Source organism: Aythya marila, assembly GCF_965140915.1.
Source record: "Aythya marila genome assembly, chromosome: 3".
Lineage (NCBI taxonomy): Eukaryota > Metazoa > Chordata > Aves > Anseriformes > Anatidae > Aythya > Aythya marila.
Window position 1 is genome coordinate 99,793,195 of NC_139044.1, and position 27,380 is coordinate 99,820,574.

Sequence of the window (27,380 nt, forward strand, 5' to 3'; positions counted from 1 at the left end):
CTTACGCTTTTATGTTTTGCCTAACCACTAACAGGAATGAAGGATTCTCCTGTTTTTAACTGAGATTGGAAAGAATCTTTCCTTTTCAGAAATTCAAGACCAAATAATGAACTAGCCACCATTCTAGCCTGTAAACCTTAATTTGCAAAAAACATGAAGATCCCCTTTGAGGATCAACAAAAATCGTCCAAAACCTGTAATACTTAATTATTTTATTTTAAAAACAGCCATCAAGTAAAAAAAAAAATATATATATATATCCTGTAGAAAGGATCAAGCAAAAACCTTCAGTACTTGCTGTATGTGAGCATGTTTAAAACTATATTTCTTTATGAATCAGTTTTATAATTTCTCAGTTTCAGTTGTTTCTAATCTTCTGTGATTGCTTACTTTTAGCAATAATTAAAAAGCAAAACTCAAAATAGTGAATGGAACTTGAATGAAATGATTAATGGAAATCTAAAAATTAGAACTGTGTGACTAAAAATGCCTATACTTCATGAGGTGATGGGACTACAAATCTACTATCTAAAATTGCTTTAATTTTCTAGTCTGAAAAAAACTTTCTATAAGGAAATTGCTAACCTTGAAAGTTAGCATTAAGTAATGGTTTAAGTTTTAATTTGTAATGAGAAATTGCTCATAATATAACAGAAAGAGTAAGTATACGACTTTTATATACTTTTACTTATTTTACTGCATGCATTGTATTCAAGTGATGTTTCTGACTTGACTGCTAAAATATAAAAAGTTTCAAATAGTGAACCCTAGATTTTGAGTCCCTTTATACCCTGAAAAGAAGTGGTGATTGAACTTTCTCTTCTAGAAATCTTCAGTCCCTTTTGCAGTAGGTGATTCATCTCATCCAAATTCAATCATGTAGAGTGTAAAGATCTGATCTAAACTTATCAAATTCTACATTCAGTGACTGAAGATAAAAAGAATTCCCAAAGTCTGTTCATCAGTCTCATGGAAAGGAGCTAAGAGAGCTGTGAGGAAACTTTTTTTTTTTTTCTTCCCCAATATACAGAAGTTAAAACTAAATTAACAATCGGATTCAGTTATTAAAATTAGATCTTTCTGATGCCTAAATTTAGGTAAGGTGATTGCCTTCTTCAGAATTCAGGTAAATTCTGAAACACTGCTTTGAAACACACAGAAATAAAGGGCTGTTTGATAATAATGTTCACTGGTTCCAATTGATGCAGATAAAAAGCATATATGATTAGACAGAAACTAAAACCAAGTTCACTTTATTCCTCTGGCAGCACTCAATGAAATAACTTCATAACTAGTAAATATCCCAATAATCTGCTCCCAAGTGTTGTACTGGTTTGGATGTTCACCATTTTATTACGACTCACAGTTTTCTAAACTCCTATGGTTTAGAATTCATGAAGACCTGGTAATCCAATGTAAAAGTTATATTAAAAAAAAGAAAAAAAAAAAAGCAGTTCTTCATACAAAACAACAGGAGCAAGATTCAAATACTATAGGTGAGCTTTGTGCTATTATCAATACAGAAAAATATAATGCATTATTACACCATTCTTTCTTGATTATGTTTCTTCCACAGAAGTCGGATGTTTTGTAGCCAAATTTTGCTTTTGCTAATAATTTAAGTGACATTTTCTGCTTTCTTCCTTTGAGGGGCAAGGCAGGAGAAGAAAACAAAGCTGCATCTTGCCTCGTATTTTAAAGCATCCAAGCATCTATTGCAGTCACCAAAACACTTACTTCCATGTGCTAAAAGCTTCAGTTTAGTCACATTTTTCATATATTTATACAGACCTTCCTATACATTCACCAAGAGCTAGTATTTTGCTCTAAAATATGTAATCAAAATAGTGTGTATTCCCTTGGTATTTTTCATACTCATAGGTTCTCTTTTTCTTAACCTATGTAGGTTAGATACTGTTTTTAAAAGAAAACAGATTATCACATTGTGTCATGACCTAGACTTTAGGAAAAATATTCAACTATCATTCCAACTCTTAACTTCTAACAGCCTGTAATATGAACAAAATAATGTAACAAAAAACACATGTAGTAACATCTTCTATCATTATGAAGCACACAGCTGACAAGATTTTAAATTCAAATTTTGTAAACACATAGTCCTTTTCAGTTTGTAATATAGATATAAAGATATTGATGGCCTACTGTATATAAACTCAAATCTGAATTTAGGAACAGATCTTGGGTCTGTTGGTTCTAAGAGTTTTATTAAATTGAGATGTGCTGCTGAATGCCTCTGGGTTTAAGAAGGTTTTGTGTGTTAGCATATTTTAAAATAAATATGCTTATGTACCTCACCACAGAGATTACAAAGAGGTTTCCATCATGCGGTAGTAATAATGGAAAAAAAAATCAATGTAAGTATATAATACCTTTTAATTATAGCAAAAGTCATGTAGATGCTGTTTCTGGAAAAACTGAATACTATTTGACAGACTTTTCTAGATGTTGGATATTAAATGTAGTTAACGCTTGCTTATACTTAAAGCATCTGATAGAATAATGATTGGTGAAATCTTTATAATATTTTCATCTTTATATGATTTTAGAATAAAGAAGAATTTGTTCTTAATACTGTATTTTGATATTATAGGTAAGCACACTAGACTGGGTACGAGCTGAAAAAATCTATAACCTCTGTGAGGTTCTATTTAAAATTCACAAGGTAGGTTTCCTAACAATTACATTATATAGTAAAAAAACCTTGCCTCTTCCTGTTAATTATGAGCTCAATTCAATCACATCTAGGAGTAGCTAGCATATAAATATCTTCTATGTTGTTATAAAACCTTTTTGCAGTGGGCATTGCATTACCTGTATAAGACACTGGAAAATGGATTAAGCTCCAAGTGAGCCAGTTCATAAAATTCTTCTAAATTGGAGATTTTTATTTTTTTTTCTGTGTGAGAACCAGTCAAATGAAATAACAGTTAATCATAATGACTGTCGATATTGTATATTTTTAGTAGCTTAGCTTTTTAAGTGAATGTAATGAAGAATGCTTTCAGTGTAATTCCTGATGTACATAAAAATGCTTTTATTCGAGTCTGAGTAATAAGAAGTAGACAATTCTGTCATTCTTAGATCATGGCTAATTTGATAACATTATAGTTGGTTTTACCTTAAAAAGGGCAAAATGTTCCATTTGTGCACTATAGAATTATTTTTTCTACCATCTAGAGATGTTGTCATATTTTCTGTTTAGCTTATCCCAAGGAAGGATTTAGGGCAAACCTTTAGCGGTCTGTTTAAATAATTCCCTGGGGTGACAGGGAGTTTTCATGTCCTGACTGCTCAAACTACTTGTACTAATCTGACTTTCCACAACAAGGGCAAATGTCCTACACAAATTCTGTGAATTGTGATTTTAAAATAAATAAATTGGAAACCTGACGAAGTTAAAAACAGGGCCATAAGCACACGGAACTGAAACAACAAAACAAAATAAAAAGGAAGATTGCTCTCAAGTATGAGCTGATAGCTGCATTTTCCAGAGGTGTCAATGCCATTAACTGGCTGCCAGCAGAGCCTGATGTCAGTTGCCAGTTTTGCAGTTGTAACAGTTCAGCAGTTCCAGCCCATCACTGTCTGTCTTCATTTTGTTATAAGCCTGCTTTCACTGGGCAGGGGGTCATGATTTTAGCAGAAGTGGGAGAAGGAAGAGTCCTGGCCAGTGCCATGACAAGAATCTGGCAATCCTCAAGTTCAGGACTAGAGCTGAGCTCCAGAGCACAGGCTGCAGGAGTTCAACCCTATTTCTGTGTGAATAGTATTATTTTAATGTGACCTTATCTCCAACTGGATATCTATGGGTAACTTCAGATTCTGAATAGCACTGAGACAGCTGCAAAAAGCAGAGAATTTAACCCTGCTTATTGATTCTGTCTCCTTTTCTTAAAATTCACATTTTTCCAGATAAATAAGTTGGGCAGCAATAAAGCAAACATTCATTATGTTTTTTTAAAAGGTTTTATGCTGTCATGGGTTTTGTTTTTTCTTTTTTTTCTCCTTGAAATATTAGTGATTTGAAACTCACTCCTTCCTTGAATATTCTGGTAATTTCAAGGACAATGTAAAATTGTCTTTAAAGTAAATTCTATGATATTTTTTCATTATGAAAAAGAAGTAGGAAATAAACTACCAAAGATTAAACTTTTTAATGTTCTTGACATTTTAATAAATGAATGCTTAATTACCGGTCTTCATGAGTACATTAACTAAAGTGCAAAAGCTCAAATTCAACACTTTAACCTCTTTTCTGTAGATTCTTTGATATAAATGACAGCGAGGCCAACTGAGCAAATCCAAGATGGAAATAATCTCAAGAAATTAAAGTTTCTATATTGCAGACTGAAAGGTGGAGCTTATGTTGTAAAAACTGCAGTTTGGGAGAGTGTTTTTAAGGATTTTGGGGAGCTTGTAAGATCTAGTGCAAAGCTGTGATGTAGAGTGTTTTTGTATTTTCTTAAGAAAGCTGGTTATAAGGAAGATGCCCTTGTTACTCACTTAAATGTAAGCTTCTTACCTATCTTCATTATGCCATAAGAGTTGAAAATGGAAAATAAGAATATAAAATGCCATATAGGAATGGCATTTTAAAATCAACGTTTGCTGTATTTTAGGGTTATGTGTGTATGCATATGTGTATGTGTATTCACATACGTATGCAAATATGTGAATTAAAATTTATATATCACATACTTGCACATACATGGGCATTTAGTGGTAACAACCAGGAGTTTTAAATGTTTCTCATTTATCACGTGTTTCCTCCTAAGCTTGCTTCACACTCTATATTTACTGGAACTGTTACTGAAAACCTGTATTTTTCAGAGGCAAGAACATTATATATATTTTTAAAAACAGCCTGTCTTAAAAAACATTTTATCTTTTTTATTTACTTATTTATTGCATAGTATTTTCACACATCACATTTCTAAATATAAAATATAAAATATAAATGCATTAGTCTAATTGCTAGGAGTCTAATTGAAGTACTGAGTCTTGAAGCAGGCGTAGGCTTCATAACTGTTACTCCAGATAATGTGCAGTTATCCTTTTGTTCAGTTTTGTTTTGTTCAGTTTCCTTTTTACCAGTCCAAAGAAGTGGCAAAAAATAGCTTTGAAGTGCCTCAAGACCTCTCTGCTAGGCTAGCTGTAGGGCCTTTTGTGACAACACAGCATCATGTGCCCTGGTGGCATTATGTGCTGCCTCTGAGATATTCCCCAATGCATCCATAACTTAACAGAGTAAATTGCGTAGAGTTACATATGCTAGCTTTATGTTATTCAATAATTCACTAGCACAATCAACGTTTTCAGTTCCCATGTGAGTATATCCTGTTTGCTGAATCCATATTAATAGAAGCAGTACACATGCACCGGTAGATGATTTGTTACCTCTGTTTTTTACTACTTAAAAGTCGATCTTCACTGCTGTCCTGTAAGGGTGGTTGTGCGTGCATCTAGGGCTGGAGGGTTGCAAGACCCTGAACTTTTAAATATTTATCTTACATAAATCAAAATATTTCAGGTTACATTTTCTTGTACAAGTCCCAATTGATTTTTTTTTTATGTGCATAGAGTTTCAGCTTCAGGCTTTGGTAACCTATAATAGACTGTTAGGGGCCCTAGGAAAATAAGATTCTTCAAAAGGTTTATCCTTACTACAAGATTCTAGTACTTGTGTACCAGTAGAGAGCTGTGTTCTGGTCTTTTCAAAGCCACCTAAGTCCAGTCCAGCACTATTGCTTTTATCTCAGATCTGTTTGACTCAAGTTCCTAAACTTAACGTGAAGTACTGGAGAAATAAAATTGTTTGCAGCTAAATCTTGAAAATAAGAAATAAGATTCTATTTGTAAATTCCTTCATTATTTTCGATATTCTCTGCCCCATGTCATCATAGGGAAATAGAGATAGGAAAGGGCTCTGATAAATAGAAATTTTAAAAATACATAACTTGGAAAATCAATCAGTAGTCAATAAAAATACTCAGATGTATAAGCTTTTAATTTAGTTTTGTTTTTCTCTATGTTTATGTTAGTCAGTGAACACTTGAAAGATTAGGGAAACTTCTTTTAAAAATTTATTTTCATTTACGAAACCTTCTGTTAGGAGGGATACTTTGTATTATGAAAGACTAACATGAAATTTCTCATCCTTTTCATCCTGAAGGTGATGACAGGATCTCACTTCATTCCACTTGTAGTTGCAAAGCAGCACTGGCAGCTATTAGGGAATATTTGAAAGCTGGCATCATTATTTCCAGAATTAGCCCATATGCTTGATAAATTACTGCATCTCTGGGTGTTCAGTTTTGAACCCAATTAAAATGGCGTAGTTATATTCTGCTAGAAGGCTGATAAACAGCTCTTGAACTGTATTCAAACAATTTAGGAATTCCCTTCCTCTTCAGTGTAAAGAACATATTGCTACAAATTCCTTTTAAATTATGTATGCATTGCTTGTACAACTTTGACAGTAATTCTGAACTACAGAAGTAGCCTAGATTACATGATACAAGGTAAGGTGAATAAGAAGCAGTGAGAGAAATTGACTTTGCCAGTGTTGCTTAATTCTCAGAATATTTCTTCAAGATAATTATTAACGTAATGATGTAACATATCCAAGTACCCATCACTTACAGAAGACAATGTTGCTTTAACTGTTTGTTTTTGCTAGATGAAGAATCACATACTGAAACATGTCTTTCAGCTCTGGCTTGCTGATGATTGCTGGCTACAAGCAAACTTGTATTTAGGTATTCATCAGGACTTTGATCTTGAAGACCACAGGCCATATTGTTTCAGTGTTATGGTTGGACATGGCAAGAGTCATTATTTCAATGTAGAGCTATGCAGCGAGTTGGCAGTGTGGGAGAAATCATTTCAAAGAGCAATTTTCTTGGAAGTTCAAAGAACTGGGGTAAGTAATGAATAATTTAAATCCTGGAGCCATTTCATCAGTAAAAGAAGTATAACAAATCTTTAGATAGTATGCCTAGTATGCCTATGTAATAACAATCTGTGAGTATAGTTGACCATGATTACATAAAACTGGAAATTGATACATTTTGTCACTGAAAAACATTTTCGTGGAGATTTTGTAGACTACATTGAACATTTTCATAAACCTCACATAAGGTACATTTGTTTTACATTATGGTTCTATTTTCAAAAACAGAAATATTTTGCTTTTACATTGTTAATTGAAAACTGGGGCTGACTATGTTAACACTGGAAGAATTGGAAGAATCAGAGTAAAAGAGGAAAGTTTGTTGTATTAAATCTTAAATTCTGTATATTAAACAACAGATTACCAGTTTCTCCTGGTTAGTAAAATTCTCTCAAGCCAATTATTTCATTAGACCTGAGGATGCACTTCCCATTAAATGGTTTGGTGTTTAAGGTTAGGGTCTCTAGTACAGATGTCTAAATATGTGTCTGTTAACATTGTGGTGTCTAAGTTCCCATTAGAATCAGCGTGATTAGATCAGTGAGATCAGAGAATGAATGTAATCATCCTAAAGTAAATATGTTGTTCTAAAGAAGATATTTTGTGACATGAGGACAGAGAACATCTATGGATTTTTAGTTAAGTTGTAGACTAAAGCAACTCTGTATTGTTACATAAAAAAGTTGTTTGCTGTACATGTGGATCCAAGTGAACTGGTTCAGTGGTATGGGAATATATGGATTAAAAGTATAGGCCTTCTCTAATGATAAACATATTTACATAGTGCAAATGCAAGCTTGATCTGGCATGTGCTGATTGACAAGGACCTCCTAAAGATGTTTGCACTAGCAGGAACAATGGATCACAGCACTGCATTAACACAACATGCGAGGAACAGGAGTCTTAGAGTAGCTGTTGAATCAGCTCTTCTAAATTTCCAGGTCTCTGGGATACTAAGGAGGTTTGCAGGCGCTCACATAGAACAATTCTAGTTGTCTCTTTGAACTGACGGGGTGACAAAAATGATTTTGTAATGGTGATGCTGTTGCTCCTGCACCTCTGAGAAGGAATGCAGTTCTTCAGAAAAAATAAAAATAAAAAAATAAATAAAAGGATTCTTCCTGAAAAATCGTGCATGTCAGGGAGGGAATCATAATGCTAACTGAGTATACATAAAATATTTTCTCACATAAATTCTTCAAGAAATTATGGTGCATCTGTTTGACCAACCATTCAATTATCCTATTTATCATATAAAAAGCAGATAATATTTCTTTAGAATTAAGTGCAATAAGGGTGGATATCAACTTGTTCTGTAACCGATTTTTTCTGAAGAGTTTATTGCTGAAACTCAAAACTTCTTGTTATGTTGCACGCTAACAAACTTTAAATTAAGAGATGTTCTTTTGCTTATGCAATGACCTTTTGTCTTTTCAATCCAACAAACTGCTAGACCAATATCCATAAACACCATTAATATTTCTTCCATCATTGGTTTAACCTATCTGAAACCTCCAGGAGAGGCATTCTATTAAAATCCTGATTTCAATGCTTAAGTCTCCATGTCTATTATCATTTTAATTTTCAGTCGTATGCATAAAAGTTTGCTGAAAACTGCTGTGTCACTAGGCTGAAAAGTGGTGTGGTCATTCTTAAGCAGTGCAAAGTCTTCCTTCAAAACATGAATACTGCTTGCATGCCCTGGTTTTCAGATAGATATCAACGGCAGCATGAATGATATGCATTCTTAAATTGCATATATATTTATGCAATTTAATGTTGCATAGATTATTCCAAGCCATAGAAAAAGAATTAACTTTTCAGTACTCAGAAGATTAAAAGCTGTAACCTATAGGTTAGATTGTCCATAAAAAAAAAAAAAAAAAAAAGAATAAAAAACATAATTGCAGCGGGAAATTCATTTTTATTCATAAGTGTTTGGGGTGGGGTTGGATATCATTTCAGCCATTTCAGCTACGGGATTGTGTCATTTCAGCCATTCGTATTTAAACTTGGCTTCCTTCTATTTTCTTTCAATGGCCATTAGAGTCTTGTCTTTGTCAGAGCTGTTGTTAACCATATCCTGTACCTGTTCTTTGGCTATGGTATTTTTATAAGAATAGTAGTTCTGAGAAAATTCTGTCCTTACACAGTCTAAGAGAAACAATGTTAAGGTGCAATGGTATGTTCAAAACTGTGATTTGTTATACATTTCTTCTGAAAATGTTACCAGTTTTAAATGATGGGAAGAATGTGGTAGGGCAGGAAGAAATTCCCCTCACAACATCATTTACATTTCAGGTATCCTAAAACCCTATTTCAAGCTGCAAATGTTTACAGACATGATCCTACCACAAAACTCTAAATTACTCTTACTTTTATTCTTACTAATTCTTTGACCCTTAGTACTGGCTTGCTAAAGGTAAAATTATCCACTGCAGCATCTCTGAAAAACCTGCAGTTGATTTATAGTGAGGAGGCACAGTTACATACTCTCATCATTTATCTAGAAACTTTAAACATGAAAGTAAATTTTCCCTTCCAGCTGTGTTGCAGATGCTGCAAGTGCTGTCCCATAGTGCTGGCTAACCTAGTTTCGTGAAAGCATTTACTTTTCTTGGACAAAAAAAAAATTAAAATCAGTCAGATGTTGATCTCTAACCATTCATAATAGAATAGTTGAGAGGTTTTGCTGAATGCATACTTTCTGTGCAAAAAGGTAATTACTTCTAGACAATTTCTTTCCATTGACAGACAAATTCTGGAAGTCAAAATAAAATAGGTATTTGTTGAGGACAGGGATATGAATGAGATAAGAGACACACGAGGAGTGAAATTCAGTTTCTGGAATGAAATAAATTCTTCCTGTCAGGAAAATACTTTAAAAATAACAAGACACCAATCATTTTTCATGAACAATGTAATCATATTTCACTTAAATTCATGTCATGTGAATCATGATTGGAAATCCAAAAACTGTGTGAGCATGAATGTACAAAACAAGTATCCTTTTTTTTTCACCCTTTGTATTCTCATTAACATTTAATTATTAACAACTTCCCTGGCTGTTTTATCTTTTTTATATGCATTTTTAACATTTATTTATTTTCCTAAGAGTTAGCAACAAACAATTCTTCATAATGAGATTCTTGATGCTGAACATGTAAGCCAGACTGGCTCATTGCGATGCAGAATTGGTTGCTGATTATGTCTGTTCCTGACTAACTGCAACAATGATTATTAGGAATAATTGTGCATTCAAGCCCAGGGCATTATTTCTATAGGATTCCCATATGAAGCTTTCATTTTATTTTCAAAACTGGTTTTCTGTTAATACACCATGATTAATATTCCTAAAAAAAATAAAGCAATATTTAAAACAAATGCGGTTAGTTAATTCCTTTTCTGTTTTGTAAGCAACAATAAATTTCTTTTCAATATTACTCTGTCCTGCCAATCTGTGAACATGAGCAGTGTTGCACAGTTATGAAAGATGACAGGCATGAAAGTAACATATATCACAGCATCCTTAGTTTGTGAGCTTCCTACGTCAGATTTTAAAATTTTCCTCTATACACTGTACATGTATGTTATTCAAGACGATCTACATGAAATGCCTGACAAGTCTAAAACCACTTTATTGATGATTAAAGCAAGAGGAAACCAACCAAACGACAAAATCCTGTAATTATTTTAAAGAAATTGTTTACACAATTATTTTCTTCAGCTTTGTATCTTCGCTTTTTTGCTTGATGGCCTACCTCTGATTTTGTTGCTGGTTGTGGGTACTTTTTGTTATCCTCTCTTCTATTCATCTTTTCAAATTTCCTTGTATTAACTTTTCTTAAATTTCATCCGTTCTGCAGTTTTAATTCATTTCTAATCCAAGTTGTCTTCCATGAAACAGATACTGTTTATTGTATAAAAGTAATATTGTTTATTGCATAAAAGTAAAGAAATTAGTCTGTGCAGTCTCATCATTCCTGCAAACTACATGCTGTTTGTTCTGGACTATTACTTAATTTTTCATACGTATTTGTGTTAAAAATGCTCTGAAAGGGTTCACTAGAACTAATTGAAAATATACAGAACTGATTTCAGTAATCTTTTCAGGAGAGCAGTATCTCTCAGAATTTACCTTCAGGTGCATATATAGTCAACTGACTATATTGTATTTAATATCAATATAATAGTGACTATATGAAATCAATATAATAGTGACTATATGAATTCACTGTAGGAAGACACTACTACCTAACCTTCTGGATGTGCTAATTTTTTGAAAAGTTAATAAATAAATAACTACACTGACATTTTAAAAAACTACATTTTCATCAAATTAAATGAATTAATAATGAAGTAAAGGAATAAAGTATATTCCATATTTGGAGCAGCTCCAGAAAGACACAAAATTGATTTATATATTTGGGGGGTTATTCTCAGCCTACTGGAGATAACAGTAAACTCCCATTGAAATTCCTTTAAGTCAAAGGCTTCTAAACAACTTCTAAACATTTTTTTTTCTACTGAACAGCAATACAGTCTTGCACCTAGTTTTGTTTTATTATGATATATATATCTTAGCCTATACATATATTTTCAATTTTGTTGTTGTTGTTGTTTAGGTCTTATTATTTCTATTCAAAATAAAAATCTCACAGGACCAACACCTGGGTCAGAATGTAATAAGTATATTATTAGTATATTATATAATAACTACTCTGTTATTAAACCAGGACAATATTTTTAGTCTGAAGTAATATAACTGAAGATGTATTGGAATGCCAGTTGACATTATTTTATGGACAAAAGATTTTATTCCAAATGGCCCAAGATCCAGATGAGATTATATGTTGCACAACAAGAATAGTAGAAAAGTATACACATAGTATACACATAGTATATACATTTTACCAAGTAGACTGATAGTTTCATAAGAAAAGAAAACAACTGAAATTCACTATGCATGCCAAGTGTTTTTAAAAAATACCTAAAATGTGGACCCTTAAAATGTGGTCAGCACCACATTTAGTACACGTGCTTCAAGTTGGGTTCTGCAATAATCTTTTATTGCTTCTAAGGCAAATAATATTTTAGCAACCTAGCATTATAAAGCAGTTTATACATAGAGGTGAACATTAAGGAAGCAACTACAAGTGTGAACAGTGGAGTGCACTGGTCAGTGATTTGGAGTCCTCTCATTTCTGCTGTATAGTGACCAAGCTGCACAGAAGTGTGAAAACAGCCCCATCTGAAGGTATTTAGTAGAGTAAAATGTACAAGTCTGATGATTGACAATTTTGGATTTAGAGAAAAATGAAGAAAAGGAAGTTTGTGGTGTTTGGATCCAAGCATCCTAAAAGAAGTTTAGTTCCTGGGTCTTTCTTTGTCATTCTTAAATGGTGTTTTAATTTGATCTTATTACAACACAAGTTAGATGTAATCAGAATAGATCTTAGAGACTGTGTTCCCACTGGGACTTGGGCACAGGTGAAGTATCTTTCTACTCATCCTGGTATCACAACTAATCTGGCTCTTCTGACTACCTAATTTCTGAGATGCTTAGAAAACCGGATGTCTCAGAAACTTTGTGGTCAAAACACACACTGATTGTATCTAGGAAAATTTGGGAATTAGGATAGTCTAGATCATCTTCTGAGACTGTGCAAGAGAAGTCCACTTCAATGGGGGAAAAAAAAAAAAAAAGGCAGAAATTAGGCAGCCTGAAAATAAAAAATTGTCATTTCCAGCTTGTGAATGTATTAATTATTTATGGTCAACTGAGAGGATGAGTAAAACAAGATTGTTTACAATGTAATACTTCTAAGCTCCAAATAACTTATTTTAAATACAAAAATGTTAAATACAGCTGGCAATGCTATCTCAATTTTATATTCTGATGACAAAGCATCAGACATATATAGGAATACCTTAAATACTGGAAATGCCACCATATTAATAATTTCAGAAGATACCTCATTCTTATTTTTGAAACAAACTAAAAAATAAACTGAATATCCTTCTTAAATTTAGGTAAGATAATAAAAAGCAGTTAGATTAGGTTAGATTTATAGGATCATTAAAAGATACTTATGAGTTTGTTACAAGAAGCACTCAGTAAACTGAGTGCTTTAATTATACAATTAAGTTTTAGATTGTTTTCATTATGTACAGAAAGCTTTTAATTGGTCATCTTTAGAAATGCTATTAGTTTCAAATTCATTTTCACACTAATGAAACACACAAACAATTCTCCAACCCCCAAAGAAATATGCTGAGAACTATACGGATTAATTGTAAATATATTTGTAAAAATGATTAATAATTGAGCAATTCAGACAGCGGATAAATTCTCTTGCATTTTTTCCAATAAGAATTTAGTAATTTACAATGATAGTGAAAAAAATCTTGTTAACATATTCTGTATTTTAAACATGATTAATATGAAATGTTGATTTTCATGAAGATACACCAACATTTCTGAAAATAATATGTTCTTAAAATTACAGATATGGAAAAACTAAATCCAAAGTCTTGCTTGTATTTTAACATATTTATATTTATTTATAAATGCAAAGATTTAGATAACAATGATGTGTTTTGAGTCTAATTTTGTTACTGTTTTCCAGATTAGACTGTTATAGACTTGAATAAGGATGAAAGAATTCAAAGTGTAAAGTTACTCTAATGGAATTTCAAATTTATAGAGAAATGTAACCTTAGCATTTTGATATCTTACTTTCTGTTTTCAAAAGTTGGTGTTCTCTATTGTTCTCTACCTATGATTTCTTTGTTAGAATCAGGTGAAAAAAAAAAATCCCTATCTAAGCATCATTGATCTGAATATTGTTCTGGTAATGAACACTTGAACTGCTTAGTTGTTCTGGAATTGAATTGGTAATGTCTCGTGTTGATACTTCTAATTAAAATCTTTTCTGAACAGCAAAATCAGTAGCATTTTATAAATTCAGGTGTTTATAAATCACCAGAAAAATACTTTATTATGTAATAAAGAACTGTCTCAAAAACAAGTCAGTGCCTTTGCTGAAGTAGATTTCCACTGAAATGAATGGTGCCAGCCTGATTACTATGACTGTGAATGTGCTTCAGGTATGTAAAAATATATGTGGGACAATTTATGGGTATTTAATTCATAGTTGTATTTTTTTTTTCTTGTGGAAAAATCAGTTACTACAAAACCAGAAAATGGTTCTTCCTCAGATGAGGAAGCACAATCTGTTCTGACATAAGCCAAGGTTTAAGAACATATTTTGAAATCTCACTGCTAGAAGAGGACAACCAATAAGCCACTGGGCTCTGATTTTGTCCTCCTACCCACATTTCTCACACTGCCTCTCCCTACAACCAATATAAGCCACAACCTGCCTGCTCAGCAGAGGATGTAGCAAGTCTTCTTTTGTCTTTTGCTTCTTTCTCCTGTCCAATGAGAGTTCCAGTAAAAAATGTGAATGTATTAAACATAGGTGTTTTCTTTTTGTTGTTGTTGTTTGTTTGTTTCTAAAGCACTGCTTCTACTAAAATCAACAGAAGCTTTATTTGAAGTTTGTTGAAAGTATAATAAGCCATTATCTGAGTCCTTAGAAAAATCTTGCAATTAGTGCTAGTGTGTCTTGCATACATATATGCTAAACCACATGTATGCATCTGTGTTTAAAACAACAACCAAAAAAGGTATAATGTCTTCTTGAAATCATCAGATCAGAACGCTGTCTTTTACAAGACACTGTACTCATTTCTACTAATACTCAGCAAACCAAGAAAAAAAGTTTAAAATCATGCTAAGGCATTTGATGCAGTTACTCCCATAGCATTAATTCCAGAAATTGTAGGAATGTTTTTGTTTTACAAGAATGCTTTTAACCAGGTTTATATTTTAATAAAGAGGTTTTAAATTTATCTATCAATAATTATCACATTTCTGTAAATTTTAATTGTGACATGATAAATTCCTTAAAGGCATGGCCAAATGAGTGGATCTGACACATTTTTAAATCAGGATAGTGCTCATTCATGCACACAAATAAATTATTGCATTGATCCTTTTGCGAAGTTATGTAGGGCAAGAATACACCCAAGCTTCAAAGGTCTGTTATACATGAAATTTCTGAAAACTTTTGTGCTTTTGATGAATTTCAGATTTCATTGTCATTTTATTTTCTCATGTCTTGTGGATTCAGAGTGAGAATATTTTCAATGTATTTCATATTTTAAATGTACTGTATATTTTATCTTTTAAATTTTTGGCTTTTTTTCTTTTAATTATTATTTTTTTTTATCTTTCCAAATGGAGTATCAGAGGTTTTCTAGAAAGCCAAATTACATATATTTTAAATTAAACTACTTTGGGAATTTCAGAGTTTAAATAGCATTTCTGTTCATCACAGGTACTGCTGTACAAAAATGCTGTTGATGATTTTTCACTCTGTCTTCAGAATTAAGGGTTTTAATTCTCTGTCTCCTAATACACTTTCTGTATGTGGCCTGTGATTTATTTCTCAGTACAACGATAATAACTGTTTGCTTTTATGCTCTCTCCAGATATCCATACTGACAGAAAGACTAAAGAAAATGTTAAATGTAATATAAATTGGTATTTGCTCTCATATACAGGGAAAAACAAATACCAGTGATATTTGGAAGATATTAAAATGTTATCAGTTCAAATTGGTAACACAGGAGTCTTCTGTTAATAAGATTGATATGTTGGCCAGTAATTGATTTCTAGGGAAATCTCTTTACAATTAAATTCAATTACTACCTTACTCTCCAATTTAATACAGTATGACAAAGAAATCACTTCAGGCTGTTAGAATTTGGCCCTCCTCAACATCTGTACACAGCTCACTTCCTAGTCTGTATGAGATGATGGGCTTTGCTGAAAAGTCAACACCTTTAGTATGGAAAACTTCTTAGTTTGATTATGGCTGATCATTAATACTCTGTGGGTTTTTTGGACATTTAATAACAGACAAGTACTGAGGAGCTAAAAAGAATTTTTCCATTAAATCTGTCAGATTTTGGATCATCACTAAATAAACCAAGCTAAATGCATAAATTCTTGTTATTGTTTTCTATATATATCAGCTGGCATTTAATTATAAAAAATGAAAAAGATCGGAACCAGGTGATGATAGTTGTTTTATAGTATCTGGAGTTTTAACTGAATGTGATAAAACTGTTCTCATCAATTGTATTGTTTATTCTACATTCTATTCTATATTGTAATTGGGATGGCTTGTCTCTGGAAAACAATAGATGTTGATAATATAAAAAATAATTAGATTAATAAAATAATGCTAATTTAATTTGAATGCAAATACTACCTAGCTCTAAGCAAAGTAAAAATTTTATTAATATTTTCACAGTTACTGATAATGTTTTATTTCTACACAGAAGCATAGCACATTTTAAACTTTAAATGAATAATAAGAAATGTATGCAATATGTATACTCTATGCATATGGATATGGTTCTTGCCCAGATCTTTGCTGTCTGGTTATTTTTGTTATTTATTTTTATAAAATAAGTATGTTTTGAACTGTACAACATGACTATACTGAGAAACGGTGTCTGTGTTCCCACTCACATGTAATGAACATTTACAGACCATCTTAGTGCAAATTCTTATATACATCTATAAAGTAGTTGACAGAACAGTAGGGGAAATACAAAATTTAAGCAATAAAGTGTAATGATATTGTCTACTTTCCAATTGTTTTTTTTTTTTTTTTTGGAAAATAAATAAGCAAAATAACATACATGCCAAATTTGTATGCAATTATAATAGAAGACTGTGTAGTTTTTTCATGTATTTTGGCTGATAAAGAACACCAGAATTCCTGCTTAATTGAACATAACTTAGTCCAGAATGAGTGAATATATTGAGTATGAATGAATGGTATAGCAAACAACAGTAGTTAATGCAGAACTGAGCTTCTCTTCATTCAAGACAAAAAATAACCAAAATATAGCCAGGTTTCAGCTGAAATTTTGAAATTGTAAACTTGATTGGGCGTTAGAAACAACAACACTAAAGTCGTAAAAATAAACTCCATTGAAAGGAATATATGATATATAATTTTTCTTACCCTTGTCCTTACATGAGCATTGTCACTGAATCTCAGTTGTTCGTAGGAAATTTTATTTGCTAAGGAAATAAGTGAAATCTTAGGAAAAGGAATGCTGTCTGAACTGATCACCCTGATTCTTTAGAAAATTATATGAATTTATTTTTTTTTTACTATGAAACATTTTTGATGATCTACGAACACAGCATCCCAACCAGCAGTCGTTATTAGTAGTTGCTATTTTAAAGACACAAACAAATGGAACCCCTATGTCACTTGGGCAATCTGGGAACAGAATCCAGTCCCAAGTCAGAGAAATATTAAAAGGTTGAATGTTATGGAAATGTCCAGAGGTGCTACACTGGACACCTATGACAGAATGTAGACAGATTAGGGCATTTCAAAGGCATTAGGGCATTCAGCAAAGGCATTTTAATAAGCTCATATTCCAGCAACCACAAAAATATTTTGCATGTACAGATTTATTTACAAGCATTTGGACTGTAGTCCCCGAAGCAACCCAAATGACCTATGGCTTCAGGTTAGGCAGGAGAGCCAAATGCTTGTGCTGAAATTAGATGGCCTCAGATCTGGCAGGTATACTTACTTCCTTCTTGCTTTATACTATGGCTCTGTGTGGTCAAGGACCCCTTTACACAGAAGACAACTCAAGAAGAGGAGAGTTCCTTGCTTCTTCCTTGCTTCTTCCTTGCTTCTTCCTTGCTTCTCCTTCACAAACAGCTATGGCTCAGCTGCAATGGTACCTATTACCTGCCAAGTCTCTAATTCACAGAATCACAGAATGGATGAGGTTGGAAAGGACCTCTGGAGACCATCTAGTTCAACCCCCCTGCCAAGCAGAATCACCTAGAGCACATTGCACGGGATGGCGTCCAGGCGGGTTTTGAATATCTCCAGAGAAGAAGACTCCACAACCTCTCTGGGCAACCTGTCCCAGTGCTCTGTCACTCTCACAGTAAAGAAGTGCCCTCTCATATTCAGCCAGGAACTCCTGTGCTTCAGTTTGTGCCTGTTGCCTCTTGTTCTGTCACTGAGCACAACTGAAAAGAGACTGGCTCCATCCTCTCGACACCCTCCCCTCAGATATTTATACACATGGATGAGATCTCCCTTCAGTCTTCTGTTTTCCAGGCTAAACAGGTCCAGTGCTCTCAGCCTGTCACCGTACAACAGGTGCTCCAGTCCTCTCATCATCTTCATAACCCTCCTTTGGATTTGCTCCAATACTTCTATCCTTCTTGTACTGGGGAGCACAGAACTGGATGCAGTACTCCAATGTGGCCTCATTCCAACCATGTCATAGGCCAGTGCCTACACACGAACTGATCCCTCATTCTGTTTGTGTCCCCATCTCTGTGTCTCACTGTACAGAAATTTGAGGCATATTCCTCTGCACCCTTGTCTGAGTGGAAATAAGAAAGACCGTCTTGTCTTTTCCTCTGAATTTGTTCTCTGTTTTTAGCACTTCCTTACCTTTTTACTTAGGAACCTGACACATACGAATGGAATTTAAAGCCCGTCGTGTTGAGTTACCAGATTTGTTCACAAACACATTCCCTCTTTCCAAGGGAAACAGTCATTGTGACTGTTTATCATAATAGCCAGCTTTGAAATGAATTGGCCCGTCCTTGAATGTATTTTAAAAGTCTCTGCTCATTGTTACACAGAATGCTACACCAGTCTTTGTTTTGGAGTACTGGAGCAACTTGTCCTCTGTTCCCTCCGTGCTTTAAAAACTGATGGAAGATAAGCATTAGAGAAGTTTTTCTGTTTTTCCTATTAAGAGATAATTGACCCAAGCCTTCAGTGCTAATTACCTCCTGCAGATTCCAGGATGTGTGTGTAGTCGTGGAAGATACTAATTGACTCTCTGGTGATGTGGACAGAAAAAAAAATTAAAAAAAAAAAAAGGAAAAAAAAGTGCTAAGCTTCCCAAGCATCAGAAAATTAGTTAACTGTACTGTCATGCAGTGGGGTGTATGTGTGAAAAGTTTTGTAGCTGGGAGATGAAAGATGAACAGCTGTCCAGATGCGACCTCCTTACAGGGCTGGAGTCTTGCCCTGGGATAAACATAGGGACTTCATTTTGTTCTGACGGCTGCATTAGAAGGGTACTTACTCTCTCTGACACCTCCTGCCCCTAAGCACAGGATCTCTTTTCCCATCATTTAGCTTCCAGGACTGTCTGATCAGGACTACCTCCCACAGAAACACTACCCACTCTTCTTACTCCCCTCTAAGAATCTCAGTTGCAGTTTATGTAAAGGCAAGGGCTTGGCTTTATATTAGTGATTTGCTGAGGACAAGTGGGAATTTCATCATCTAGAAGGAAAAGCTTTTAGCCTTCCCCTACTGCTGCTGGAACAGAGAGGCTTGCTCATTTCCACATGAGCTGCTGGTGAAGAGGACCCAGTCTGAAGGCATGGACAAGATGTAGGCAGAGAGCATGTGTGTTCAGGACTGCTCAAACCTGGTAATACCAGCATGTGAGATAATGCTAATTAGTGCATAATAATGTTAGTATTGCTTGATGTTGCCTACATTTACAGTGTGTTGTTACCATGATGCTGTCACACGTTCACCCAGTTTCTGAGTAGGCACAGGAAGTCTAACAAATTCCTTTGGCAAATGGGTCATAAACACCATTCTTCCCTTATTTGGACAGTCGTATTGTCAACTTAATGATCTTTTCATGAGTTACACGTATATGCATTATGATATTGATACCTGGGGGAAAAAGAAAAAAAAAAAAAGGAAAAAAAAAAAAGATACAGAGTTTTGTAATTGTCTTCCATTACAAATGATTATTCTACAGATCACTTCACCTGTGCTTGGAAGAGATTAAGTAATTGATCTGGGATATATACTACAGTTTTCTGACCCAGTGCAGTTCAGATGTGATGCCTTGTTTTTAATAGCTTAATTCTTTTTACTAAAGAAAGTTCATCAGGCTTAAACTCCCAGTCTCTGTAACCATTGGCTTTTATGATAATCAGTTACCATCAGAGACACCAAGATTACAGCTGGAAAACTTTACACCTACTCTGGAGCAGTGTAAGCCAAATGTTGTCACTATGCCACATTTGCTACAGTTTTGAACTTTCATATATACATGAACTGTGTAAATTAATGAAAATTAATGTGACTATTTGAGTATAGCTTAATGATAGGAAAATATTGTAATGCAAAATTTAAATTGATACCTTGTAAGTTCTCAGCTATTTACAATTCCTAAGTGCTCTGTGATAAACCAGTATTAGACCTAAGCTAAGAAAAATCTCATTTCCAATTGGTAAGGAAGACTGCTTAAAATAACCTATATTTTTCCTCACTGGTGCTTAAACTGTGAATTCTCAAGTTGAACACCTGCAGAGAGCTGGCTGATACGTACTAAGATGTTTTTTTGGAAAATTACATTGAAGACAGCTAAGATCAGATTTCTATTGTTAAACCTCTATGTAAACAACTTCTGTAGAAAAACAAGGGTGATCACATAATTGCAAGTATATGGGAAGCTTATTCCAAAGACAAGAATTAGAAAGGATAGTGCTCTGTACTAGTGTGAATAAGTGGGGATAGGGGTCCTTATTAGAGCTATCTGAGAACCTGTTCAGAGTCAATGAGCAAATGCCAGAGGAAGGTTTTTAAATTTAATACCTGCCGTTATCTCTCTTATATGGCAAAACTCAAACTACTTCTGTTATAAAGAAAACGTTATTTTATTTTTTTATTATTATTATTTTTTGGTTAAGTACAAACCTTATTTGTAATGGTTATCACACTGAAAATGCAGCATAATCTGTTTGCCTTTAGTGTTTGCCTGCAAATCATTTCTAAACCAGTTCCATTATTTGCAAATATTTAATATTTGTAAAATAGTTTGGGCTAATTATTTGTAAATAGTTCATTTTAATAATCACCATGTGTGACAGAGCAATTAGATGTTTACTCATGGGGGGAATCTAATTTAATACATTTTCAAAACTGCATTAGTGAGTCAGAGCCCAGCTTTTTAACTATTTAAATTGGATAATAAAAGAGAATAAGTTAAGACTGATGCTTAATACCACTTTACAATTACTGAATAAAATGTGGGAATATTTAAGTTAAATATATTAAATGCATATACATAAATATTTAAATTAAAAAGTGTTCTGATTGATTATCAATCACTGAAATCTTTTTAATACCAAATAATATGATCTTTGAACACTAATGAGCAGAATAGTTTATTCAGAAATAATTTACATCTGTCATTGTTCAGTTGATTATAATACTAGTCTGTACTAATAAATGAAATTCATTCCCAGCCCTTTCAAAATCCTTTACAAAATGTCATGTCTGTAACTCAGAAATTCTTACTGCAGTGTAACTCTAAATATTTCTTTAAGTAGTGGAATAAGGAAAACTTCACAGTTACTAAAAACAGAAGTTTTAGATTATGCAAAAAAAAAAAAAAATTGAAGAACAACTTCATGGGACAATTTTCAACTTAAGCAATTTCATTACTTCCTGCAATCTCCTTTAGGCAATTCTTGTGTTAATACCATGTTTCTGCATTTAAAGAAACTATCCAGTTAAAAAAATAAATAAATTCCAGCAAACAAATGTCTAAGGGTAAGGCAACAATGTGATTTATGAAATATCAATGAGAGCAAAATAATGCTCCCTTGGGGGAAAAAAAAAATCATAAAGACTGAGGGTATTTATATATCATGAAATGGCTGGTAAGGTGAGGTGAGGAAAGGCTCAAGGCACATTCTGACCTCTATTCATGATGAAGGCAGTGGGCTTTTTGCCATTTACTTTAATGTGAATATCATTAAGTTCTGTCATATTACATCAGCAGCATACTTTGTCATACGTTCAGAATCTAGGAGAGACCAAAGCCTTTAAAAATGCACGCAAAGAGCATTAATTGATTTTTTGATGTAAATTTTTTTCAGAAGTTAAAACAAAAACTTCTTGGTGTGTTGGTTCTTTGGCTGGTTGTTTTTTTAATAAAACAGAATTTTTGTACTCCCTCTTAAGGGAGATTGAAGATTGAAAGGAGATTGAAGAATTGGCATATATATAGCACTGGCTATGTATCTAACAAGTAGCAGTGCTAAATAATGAGTACTAGTTATTTATTGTAATTGCTAAATTGTTCTAAACAATATGAACCATCATGGTGTGTCACTGACATGTGAGCCAAGTTTACAACCGAAGACGTTGCAAAGTAAAAGACTGTCTTCAAACTTTACATCAAGCAGAGAGATCAAGTAGACAGATAGTTCTTTTATAATTAGACTGCAATCATTAAACATTTAGGCAGTGTTACCCCCGTATTTACTGGAGAAGACGTGAGAAGTCATTAATAGGTGCGGTCCATGCAGTTCTCCAATAGCTTTAAAATAGTCAGATTGTACTTTGTTTTCTGTTGCATTTGGTAAGGAATGGCTTTCAAGAACATTGTCTTTATTTTGCAGAAGAGTGATTTGATATAAAGAAGATCTCCAGTTCATCTCTAGCTTACAGATCTCATACAAACTTAGTCAGAAATTTTTGACAATTTTAAGATACGATAAGGCAAGTACCAGTGCTACTAGATGAGTGTCTTCTCACACACACAAAATCATATGAAGTATTATTTTTATGTGATAAATTGAGATGATGGTTGCTCTCCTAAAATTCATGTGTGGTTGTTTTTGTTTTTGTTTTGTTTTGTTTTGTTTTTTCCCAGTCTAAAACATATATGTGCAGTTGGCAAGGCGATACCCTATGTTTCACTGTCGACTTTGCTCTGGGATTTACCTGTTTTGACAGTAAAACAAAGGTAAGATGAAAAAAAAAGAAACAAAACACAAAGAAAACATAACTGCTTTATTCTACTGTTCTTGAAGTTATCAGTAACCATATATTTATATTGATGTGGAGTATTTTTTCCTCAAATATAATGTACTTTTTATTTTTAAAGCACCTCCAAAATGCTTTTCTAGTCTCTAATTTGAGACTAGAAAAGGATTATCTACTTGTGCCATAGCATGTAAAGATAGATATTGGAGAAAGATATAAAAAAAAGTAATTTCCTTTCCAAGCAATAAAAAAGAAGGTTATATATAGCAGAGAACTTGGTTTCTTAGTAACAGAGAAACTTCAAGATTTTGAAAAGATTACCAGCTATGAAAAATATTGAACTTTCACCTGGTTCTATTTGTTTTGAAGCTACAGATAGAATGAATTATTCTTCCATCATAAGATATTTAGGCTATATCTAAACTAAACAGAACAAGGGCAAATGCATTTTAAAGCCAATCTATATGATTAAATTCACTTACCTTGAAAAATTGAGTGGCTATATAAAGTGACTATAGGGAATGCTTTATGGCACGTTCCAATTTCAAAACCATATCTATAATTCTACTATTTTAAATATAATTTGAAGTGATTCTAACTAAATTTATAAATTTATTTGCCAGTAAAAGCAAACTTACATAAAAAAAAAATGTTTCCACCTTAATAGAGCTGTACAGTAGAAAATCTGTCCTGTAAAATATGATCAAATCCAAACCAAAATGATTTTTATAATATATGCTAATCAGTTATTCTAAATTAAGATGAAAGATACTGCATTTTGAAACATTGATACCTTACCTAGTTTTCATGTGTTGGCTTTTTTGGTATTTTGGCAAAAATGTACAAGTTTATTGAGATCCCTATGCAGTGAAATAATGACCAAGATGATTATTTGAAAATTTAGACTAGTTGCCTTACATGTCCTATGAGTAGTGTAATAATTCAGAAAATATGTTTCCATATTCTACTTTGTCTTTGGTGATACTGCATTCTGAAATTAGGCTCTGCATAGCACATTTTGCATGTAGCCACAGGGGAAGTAGAGATGGTAATCATCTCATTAGTTTAGATTATGGAAGATGTTTCTTTTAAATGTGAAGGTTGATTTAGTGTACTCCCACCTTTAAAAAAATAAAGAATAAAATCTATTGACACTCCTTTTCAAAAGATCAGTAAATGTGTCATAACTAAAATCTCATTCCTACTGCGTTCAGTAGAACCAAGGTATTACCTATAGAAAGGGTAGGACTTCGACCCAATGTCAAAGGTATACATTTATAGGTGTGTGTGTATATATATATATATATTCTATACTATATATACTGTATAGGTGTATATAGGTGTGTATATATATATATAGTGAGGAGGATTTTGATTAACCTTTGATGCTTACCTAAAAGGGGAAAAAAATAACATTAGATATATTAATTCTGTTGTTAAACTGTGTAAATTCTGGAGAGTTCATGCATGTTTCTTGTTCATGCCTATGAGAGATGGACCTGCTCTGTATCCTCAAGCCTGTGTGAGGCAGTAATGGGCAGCTTCCACTGTTCATTCATACTGCCCATAATGGTCGTCTGAAGTTGACGGTGTTGCTACACAATCAGTCTTTTTAGAATATTTCTTACCAAGACTGACTAATTTGTTGAAGTGGTCAAGTAATTAGCAGTTCATTAGGGACACAAAAATTTTGCTGAAAATAAATATTTTCTCGTCTAGACAATGAACTTCAAATTAAGGTCATCTATTGATGCAAAATAAAAAAAAATCCACTTAAAGCACAGCAGGTACTCATACAGGCTTATTAAGATGAAGCACATTCATCTGGTCTGACCTACAGCTCTAAGGTGGATCTCAAATTTGGGGCAAACAGTTCATGCACTCATTAAAAAGTGTTATTTACTACAGTCTTTAAAGGGATTTAAAGAGGCCTTCCACATTACAAATGACAAAATAGAAAGGGCAAGAACTTTTCCTTAGGAGTTTATGCATCTTTTAGAAAACTCTTCATTAGACCAGTTTTGGGGGATTCTCAAACATGTTTGAAATAATTGCTTCATTACATACATGGTCTATTCTATGGTCATCATGGACTTAACTCATTCAGATATACCATTTGGGGCCCATCACAGAGATACCATTGCATCCTGCTACTGCTTTGTCATAGAGATTTTCTTTATCTGTTGGCTTAGTTGGTTCATCTTCCCTATCCCATGCCTCCAGCCGCTTATCCAAAATAAAGGGATCCCCAAGTGTGCATTTTCTTCTTTCCAGAGCCATCTATTTCTCTTTTCCACTCAGTGTCAACTGTTGACTTCAGCAATGCCTATTATTGCTAAATTGTTTGTGTTTCATCCGCATCTAAGCAATTATAGTATATAGTGAACATTGCTCCATCCTATTTAGATCCAAACCTATTTAAGAATACCTTTCAGATGGTCTAATTAGGCCCTCTGGACCCAGTTAAAATTTGTTCATGAATTTTAAGCACCAGCAGAATGCCATAGCATTGTTGGTGGGGTGAGTTTTTTTCATCCTTTATATTAAGAAATCTAAGAAGTCAATGATGTTTTTGTCTGCAGGGAACCAGGAGATGAAATAAGGCTTTTCATACCTTTTTATTTGTATAAACAAATGCATAAACACATTTTGTTTTGTTTGTGCATAGGGTATTCCTTCTCAAACCATGAGTAGGGTTCTAAAGATCACACAGACAAAAAAATAATTGAAATTCGTGAGGCTTTCATCATTCAATGTATAGATTATCACGCTTACCAGTTATCATTAATTCAAGTGTTGCCATATCCACTAAAAAAGGAAAATCATTGACTAATGACACAAATACAAAACCTCTACTTTTCCTTTATCATTCTAATCATCTCTCAGGCTGGTATTTCTTCTTTTCTGTGTTCTGGTAGCACCCAGAAGAGTGGGGATTTAGTCACAACAAGGATATATCAAGTTGAATGTAATTATTACCATTAAAGGCATCAAGGCATAATAACGTAGTAGCTGGCAACAATGTGAATAAATAATTTACCAAAGTGCTAATCTGAAGGAAGCAGGTCTCCTGCTCTCTTCCAAATTACATATTCTAAATTAGGAATAATCCAACACTTCCCTTGAATTTACTAACTATGTTGCAGGACTCGAATTGACTGGCAGCTAGCAAATGTGACGCCCATCTACAAGAAGGGCTGGAGGGCAGACCCGGGAAACTACAGGCCTGTCAGTTTGACCTCAGTGCCAGGGAAGCTCATGGAGCAGATCCTCTTGAGAGTCATCACGCAGCACTTGCAGGGCAAGCAGGCAATCAGGCCCAGTCAGCATGGGTTTATGAAAGGCAGGTCCTGCTTGATGAACCTGATCTCCTTCTATGACAAAGTGACACACTGGGTGGATGAGGGAAAGGCTGTGGATGTGGTCTACCTTGACTTCAGCAAGGCTTTTGACACCGTCTCCCACAGCATTCTCCTCAAGAAACTGGCTGCTCTTGGCTTGGACTGGCGCACGCTTCATTGGGTTAGAAACTGGCTGGATAGCCGGGCCCAAAGAGTCGTGGTAAATGGAGTCAAATCCAGTTGGAGGCCAGTCACTAGTGGCGTCCCCCAGGGCTCGGTGCTGGGGCCGGTCCTCTTTAATATCTTCATCAGTGATCTGGACGAGGGCATTGAGTGCACCCTCAGTAAGTTTGCAGATGACACCAAGCTATGCGCGTGTGTCGATCTGCTCGAGGGTAGGAAGGCTCTGCAGGAGGATCTGGATAGGCTGCACCAATGGGCTGAGGTCAACTGCATGAAGTTTAACAAGGCCAAGTGCCGGGTCCTGCACCTGGGGCGCAATAACCCCAAGCAGAGCTACAGGCTGGGAGATGAGTGGTTGGAGAGCTGCCTGGCAGAGAAGGACCTGGGAGTGATGGTTGATAGTTGGCTGAATATGAGCCAGCAGTGTGCTCAGGTGGCCAAGAAGGCCAACGGCATCCTGGCTTGTATCAGAAACAGTGTGACCAGCAGGGCTAGGGAGGTGATCGTCCCCCTGTACTCGGCTCTGGTGAGGCCGCACCTCGAGTACTGTGTTCAGTTTTGGGCCCCTTGCTACAAGAAGGACATCGAGGTGCTTGAGCGGGTCCAGAGAAGGGTGACGAAGCTGGTGAGAGGCCTGGAGAACAAGTGCTACGAGGAGCGGCTGAGGGAGCTGGGCTTGTTCAGCCTGGAGAAAAGGAGGCTCAGGGGCGACCTTATTGCTCTTTACAGATACCTTAAAGGAGGCTGTAGCGAGGTGGGGGTTGGTCTATTCTCCCACGTGCCTGGTGACAGGACGAGGGGGAATGGGCTTAAGTTGCGCCAGGGGAGTTTTAGGCTGGATGTTAGAAAGAACTTCTTTACCGAAAGGGTTGTGAGGCATTGGAACAGGCTGCCCAGGGAAGTGGTGGAGTCACCATCCCTTGAAGTCTTCAAAAG

General features: G+C 34.4%; 1 protein-coding gene across 1 annotated transcript in view; it reads left to right on the top strand.

The window, feature by feature from the left end:
• The window catches only part of SNTG2 (syntrophin gamma 2), a gene marked incomplete at both ends in the record, with an annotated part of 288,908 nt that overhangs the window by 245,522 nt on the left and 16,006 nt on the right, over window positions 1-27,380 (top strand). Inside the window, 3 exons of the mRNA XM_082758096.1 lie at window positions 2,612-2,683; window positions 6,734-6,943; window positions 22,808-22,900. Of these exons, the coding sequence (XP_082614222.1) occupies window positions 2,612-2,683; window positions 6,734-6,943; window positions 22,808-22,900 (375 nt within the window). The remainder of the gene's footprint in view (window positions 1-2,611; window positions 2,684-6,733; window positions 6,944-22,807; window positions 22,901-27,380) is intronic.